The 7,345-nt window shown below is 33.9% G+C and overlaps 1 protein-coding gene across 1 annotated transcript; it reads right to left on the bottom strand.

Moving 5' to 3' along the window:
- Window positions 1–301: 301 nt before the first annotated feature.
- On the bottom strand, window positions 302–2,824 carry LOC105774431 (L-type lectin-domain containing receptor kinase VII.1). The gene has a single exon (XM_012596918.2). The coding sequence runs from the start codon at window positions 2,683–2,685 to the stop codon at window positions 610–612; it is 2,076 nt and encodes a 691-aa protein (XP_012452372.1). The 5' UTR covers window positions 2,686–2,824; the 3' UTR covers window positions 302–609.
- Window positions 2,825–7,345: the final 4,521 nt, after the last annotated feature.

Here is a 7,345-nt window from a genome sequence, read left to right as displayed (position 1 = left end):
AAATGAAAGCACCAGCCAGAAATCAAACCCGGATCTGTACCGTGACACCACTGGTGCTCGTTGTTTCCTAGGATTGCAAGTCATTGGAAATTTCTACTTTTAACTCTAAAAGCAACCCATTGGATCAAGTTATCCATGTATTCACATGTTTTAGTTTATTATAATCGTATTTTTATATTTATAAATAAGATTTTTAAGACATTTATATATTATTTTGTGTTACTGAGAGCCAACCAGTTGGCATGGTAGATTGTACTAAGACAGACAACATACATGGAACAATTTGATGACTCACATCACATCACATCACACCACATCATCATAATCTATACTCATCCTTCTACTCCTTACAATATGGGTTTAAAGTTTGAACTTTAAGATACATATATGTACAAATGACATGCCTAAGCTATTACCATTTTCACATTGAAAAAGCTCTTTTGTAACACTCAACAGACATGAAAGAATGCCAAAAAGTATAAAGGTGCAAAATCAACAAAGAAAAGCATTTCCTCACCTAATGATTGATGTTCCCTCAACATGCTATTCAATGTGCATCAAAATCAGTAGAAGCAAAAGAGGCCTCTCATTTTACAAATGATGCAGCGATTATCTACCGTCCACTATTGTGTTGTTCCATGACAGAGACATGGAGGATGAATTTGATTGTCGAATATCATCGAATGTCGGGTGTGACGCGTATCCAAAGTTTTGAGAGTAATTAGCCCACATATCCCTGGACTTCACCTTTGCCAGCAAATGTGCTTCCATATCTTCGGTTTCGGATTCCAAACCTTCATTCTTCCCTTCAAATACTATCACTACTTGCCTCATTGTTGGTCTCGAATCAGGATTTGGATACGAGCACAACAACCCCAAATGCAGCACCTTTTTTACCTCCTCCTCGTTGAATCCTTCGTTACCCTTTAACCGTGCATCCACTGCTGTAAGTAATTCTCCTTGCATCATCAACTGCCATACCCAATCCACCAAAGGCGGCTTTCCATCCTGTATAGGCCTCCTCCCACACATGACCTCTAAAATTAAGACCCCAAAACCAAACACATCGGTTTGTGTCGATGCTCGTCCGTTCCTAACCACTTCTGGGGCCAAGTACCCCACGGTTCCGACCACTCGCGTCGTGGTTGCCACTTGACTGTGCCCATGCATCCGAGCCAACCCGAAATCCCCTAACCTTCCATTCATATCCTTATCAAGCAATACGTTGCTGGCCTTGATATCCCTATGTAAGACCTTAGCTTCCCATCCCTCATGTAAATACAATAACGCTGAGGCAACATCTTTCAAGATTCTAATTCTTTCTTCACAAGTCAATATGTTGGTCTCATCACAGTCATAATAAACCCTCTTATCCAAACTTCCATTTTCCATGTAATCATAGATCAACATGAATGTCCCTTTTTCTTTCTTGCACCAACCTTTCAACCCGACGAGGCTCCGGTGTTTTAACCGGCCGAGACTCGAAATCTCTGCCAAGAACTCTTTCATTCCATCATTTTCATGTGAAATGCGCTTCACCGCAATCTCAATTCCTCCAGGTAAAACACCCTTGTAGACCTTTCCGTTTCCTCCGAAACCGATCACGTTGTCATCCGAAAATCCCTTGGTGGCTGCATCGATTTCTTGGTAAGTCATCCTATGAGGCCAATACTCAAATTCCCAGTCTTCCATTTCAGCTCTTTCCCTTGCTCTCCTCCTTTCTCTCTTAATCAAAAACAGGGAAAACAGAGCAATCAAAACAAGAACAACGAAACTCCCCACCGTTACGCCTGCAATAAACGATCTACGCTTATGAAATGGTGTCTTGGGGATAACAAACGATGGTAAACCAGTGGTGATCAAGCGTTCATTTAACGAAAAATTAGAGTTACTGAAACTCCAAGACAAAATCCTATGGCTTTGAACCAATCTCCCAGTCGATGAAGTGAACCCAACATACATTTCATCCTCCAAAACATCAGATAAATTCAAAGGTACATTCAACAATGGCCGCTTTGGCCTTTTTACCCCAACAGGTGCCATAGTAACATTAATAACAGAATCTTCATAGTCAATCCAAACTTGATAGTTCTTACCATTATTAAGCTTCAGTTTCTCAAAACCCTGATCCCCATCCTCATTAAAATCACTGTAATAACCAGCGGTGTGGGAGGTTGTTGAGGTGAGGGAGTTAATGTCGATCCCAACATGGTTATCATCTATGTCATCGAATTCTTGGTTAGCGAAAACATCGAACTCCACACCAAACACATGATTGGTCGGGTCGCCGTTGTTTGAGAGGTTGAAAAGGCCAAGATTTTGAGATGCGGTTGTCCCATTGATGCCAGTATTGGGCGTAAAGATGAAAACGAGACCGTGTCCTGGAAGAGTATCCTTGTTCTTTGAAGGAGCCATGGAAAAGATGAAAGAAGTAGAGAAAGGAAGAACATGAGAAGAATTTGGAGTCTTTGTTGGGATTTTTGAACTGTAAAGAGCTCGACCGATAGCAAAAGATGTTTCATTGGTGAGTGTAAGAATTCTGGAATCTATTTGAGCGATACCATAGAGGAAAAGGTTAGTTGAATTGAAGCCATTGAAGAAAAAATCAAGAGATAAAACAGAGTGAGAAGACAGGATTATGAACACAAGAATAAACAAAACAGGCTTTGGTTGGTGTTTCTTCATTGCTTCCAAAAAAAAAAAAAAACCACAGATCAAAGCCTGTTTTTCATGGGAGGTAAATGAAACAGGGAAGGGATTGAGGTTGGGAAGATAAAGAAAGAAAAATAAAGGAAAATGTCAGGGATCAGCTGACATGTAAAGGGGTTTGAAAGTCCATAATCAAACATATTATTAAAGACAGCCGAACTAGTATTGGGTTTGAAAAGCTTGAAACTCCTCGAGGATTGATTTCTGTAAAAAACACAAACAAGTTGGGTTTGACAATATTTGTAATTTATTATCTGAATAAAAATTTAAATTAATTAAATTATACTCTAAAAAAATTTAGAAGAAAAACAACTACTAACTCGAATTTTGAATAATAAAATAGATATAAACGATAATAATATTAAATAAATTATTTTAGTATTTTAATAAAAATATTATTCAAAAATAAAATAAATTTAATTAATAAATATTTCAAGCTAAATCTATTATTGGAAGGAGGGTAAATGAATCGAAAAAGCCAACAATTTCTAATTAAAATATGTTGAAATAATTATATGTTTGATGTTTGCAAAAAGGTAAAATATATATGGCCATGTACTAGATTAAAAGATAGGTCCATTATTTTGTCTCACCTATTAAAGATAAATTAATCTTTATGCATTATATAAAAAATAATAATAATTTTATTAAAAAAAATCTATCAAATTCTATCGTTAAGCACTAACTTGGTTGACGAAGCAACAAGACAATGACATCTGGTATGTCATATATACCTCGTACTGATGTTAAGGGGATAATTTAAGCAACCAAATAGTAACATGTCATCACTTAATAGTAGAGATGGATGAGAATTTTAACAAAAAGTAACTAATTTACTCTTTAATCTAACATATAAAAACTAATTTATATATATAAAAAGGCAAAATATAATTCAACTTTTAATATAAAAATTTCTATAAAATAAAAAAGGGTAAACTATATTAGTAGTCACTCAACTATATATATATATTGGTCACTCAATTATGAAATGTTACAAAATGATCACTTAATTATTCAATTTTATCTTTTTGTCACCTAACTATCTTAAATTTTTGTGTTTCTATTTTTATGTTAGTCAACTAGTAAAATAAAATAAAATTTAATAATTGAGAGAGACAAATTTGTAATTTTTCATAATTAAACAAAAAAAACAACATAATTACCAATATAATTTCCCCAAATAAAAAAAATAGTTGGTGTGACATAAAATAAATGCGAAACCGTCCTGGATGTGTGTTTAGGATTGGACAAAAGAGTCCATTAGTGGGTTACAGCTAATCAGTTATGTCATAATTGATTAATTCTTTGTTTATCTCTAACAGTAACACTATTAATGATGATTAAAATATAAGATTCATATAATGATATTGGGCCAATTAGCCCAAAATATTACTCATGCTCAAGATATAGGATATCTTATATGATAATTTAATGATATAAAAAAACTTAATAATATTTTAATATTAATGAAAATTAAAATATTACACAGTTTAGCGTTCCACCTCCATAAACGTGGGTGCAATTAAAGAAAAATAAAAAATTTAAAATATATTGTTATTATTATATTTTAATAAAATTTGAGATTTAATTCTTATACATAATATTAAACAGTTTAGCGAATCAATTTCATAAAGGGTGCGATTAAAGAAAACTAAAAGGTTAACATATGATATTAATCATTATAATTTGACAAAATTTGAGATTTAATTTCTGTATTTAAAAGTTCAAATATTAGATAAGTTAGTGTTTCACTTTTATAAATGTGGGTGTAATTAAAGAAAATAGAAGGTTAAAGTATGTTGTTAATTCCTATATTTTGACAAAATTAAGATTTAGTTAAAAATTCAAGTCTATGCATTAAAATTGCACATATTATTTTGTCAAAATTTGTTAATTTAGAAGTTAATTAGATTATTCTTTTATGAAAAAATATATAATTAACAGAAAATAAATATGATAAGTTGGTAAATTAAAAAAGAAAAAACTAGTAACAATGATAAAGATTCAACTTTTAACATTTTAAAATTGAGAAAAGGAGAGTAAAAATTAAAAATTAACTTTTAATTTTAAAATAAAATTGATTAGACAGACGTAGGCAGAGATGAAAAAGTGAAAGAGTATCATATCTCTAAAAAGTTGAAAAAGTCAAGAATGGCGTATTTCTTCATATAGTATTTGATTTGATGACGAAATTAAAAAATCTGGTTTTCTTTAATAAGTTATGTTTTGACTCTCAATATTTTCAAACTCACATTAATTTGAAAAGATAAGAGTGCTACTTTCTATTTATTTGTTTTCCCTACGGGAATCAAAGTCCCACTCCCGCCTAACTCAATTACCACGCTTTTAATTGCTTCAATCATACTCTCTGGGTTTTCTTTTTACCTAAATAATATATATAAAAAAAATCATTATTGAAATAAGAGTGCATGCCCATTATTTATAAGAATAGGTAAATTATACGGTGAATCCATGGTGTCACCTGAGTAATTGGCGGTACCAATCTCTCTTAATCATGGTACTGCTTAAGCAATCGGCGATATCTGTATGTATTTATCCAAATATATACACCTATATTTTATACTGTTAAATTGAAAAAAAAATTAAATGGTGTCGCCAACATGTCGGGTGACACCAAAATTAATTAATATTTAATATGTATTTTTATTTTTTAAAAGATTAAAAAGAAAAGCTTGAAACCCAGTTTGAGAGCTAAACCCGTGACTGATTGGTCACGTCGATGGTAGGCTGTCAAGCCGATGTTGCTTGACAGCTCGATGGCACCAACTTACCACCGACGTGACCGGTCAGCCACAAGTTCGGCTCCCAAATCGAGTTTTAAGCCTTTTTTTAAATCTTTAAAAAATTATATGTATTTAAGTATAAAAGGGGGTTGGGTTTGATCTCTTAACCCTACACAAACAAAAGTTGAAAGAAAAAAAAATTTCCCCCCACCCACAACCACAGGTAGAAAAAAAAGTTAGGGTGTAACACCCCAAAACCCAGCCTAGAAGTTTCGGTCTGATCTCGGAGGTTACATTGACCACCGAAGTGAACTAAAAGTAATTTTACAAAACGAATTGTCAAAATCTCATTTCAAACATAGTTTGCTTGATTCGAACTAAACCATTTAACATTTTAGGATTCAAATAGTAAATTTAAGTTACGTTAAAAACATTTGGAAATATAATTTCGCAGGTTCTGAAATTCATTCCAAATAGCAATTTACAGAAAACCAAAATTAACTTATACCCTAGTCCTTATAAATACTTACAGTCCAAAACAGTTCGAAAAACTAAGAATTTAAATGAAACACTTTATTTAGCTAATTCAAAACTTATCCGTCTAAGACCTCTGGTCGTCGAGTCCAGGCTTCAGAAAACGAGAGTACCTGAAAGGGTGAAAACTAAGGGATGAGCTGCACGAGCTCAGTGTGAGTCCGAAACAGACAAAAGGCAAAGACGAAGTAACTTAACGTACATTCTAGTAAAGCATATGTTTACCAATCACATACAAATATCTCAAATGGCAATCTTATATACGAAAAGTTACCATTAACAAACCAAACACATATATATTATCATTCCAACACTCATGCAATCCAATTGTAACAGACTATTCAAAGCATTTCATAAATGTCCCAATGATCATACAAACAGACATAAATTCAGATGCGTAAAATATGCGACAATTAGAAATCCCACCCATCCAATTGAACGCCTCTTTGACCCCCTGTACACCACAAATAAGCTATAGAAAGCCCAACCAATCCTCCACACCACATAGGATTTTGAAAGACCCATCCACCCTACACACCACATTTGTGGAAACTAAGCCACTTAAGTAAAAGTATACAAATGTGCTGGTATATGGTTAATATAGTATGGTAAACTGTTTTACAAAATATTGCAGTTAAAACTGCCCAAATATCAGACTCCCTTCTCTTCACAACCAAAACCCCAATTTTATGCACATGTATGAATGCACATCAAACACTAACAGTCTCACAGATACAAAAGCTCATATTCAGTCGGTCAATTGCAGAATTTTCACTAGGTTTAAATATGCACATAACATACAAACATTCATACAGACACCGGAACGCACAAGCTCAATCAATTATATTCAGAATCAATTATGTTTGTAACTATTTACTAGTAACATCACATAACATTTAATCAAACTGGTAAATTAACACTATAATTATGAACAGACGCACAAATCCGAGCTGATCAAAGTCTCAACCAACTTTACTAAGGCCTAGTCGAGGGTTAGAACACATAGAAACACAAAACGAGTCAAAATCTAACACAGAACAAAAATCTGCGAAACAGGGCCACATGGCCATGTGCCTCGATCGTGTGGAACTGCCTAGGCCGTGTGGAGGTCTACACACCTATATGGTGGTCTACACGCCCGTGTGCAAGCTACACACACCCATGTGGAGGGAACACACACCCGAGTGACTGAGTTAAATGGCCATGTGAGCAGCCGTGTAACTCACTGTCCAAAATTGCAAAAATAAGGTGCAAAGTAGACATGACCGTGTGGAAATCTCACACACTCGTGTGGCTAAGAGACACGACCGTGTGTCCAAAACACACACCATTGTGAAATTCAAAAAAATCCCTAAATC

The sequence above is a fragment of the Gossypium raimondii genome, chromosome 6, assembly GCF_025698545.1.
Source record: "Gossypium raimondii isolate GPD5lz chromosome 6, ASM2569854v1, whole genome shotgun sequence".
In the NCBI taxonomy this organism is placed as follows: domain Eukaryota; kingdom Viridiplantae; phylum Streptophyta; class Magnoliopsida; order Malvales; family Malvaceae; genus Gossypium; species Gossypium raimondii.
Note: the sequence above shows the minus strand (reverse complement) of the source record. Positions and strands in the feature narration are given on the sequence as shown.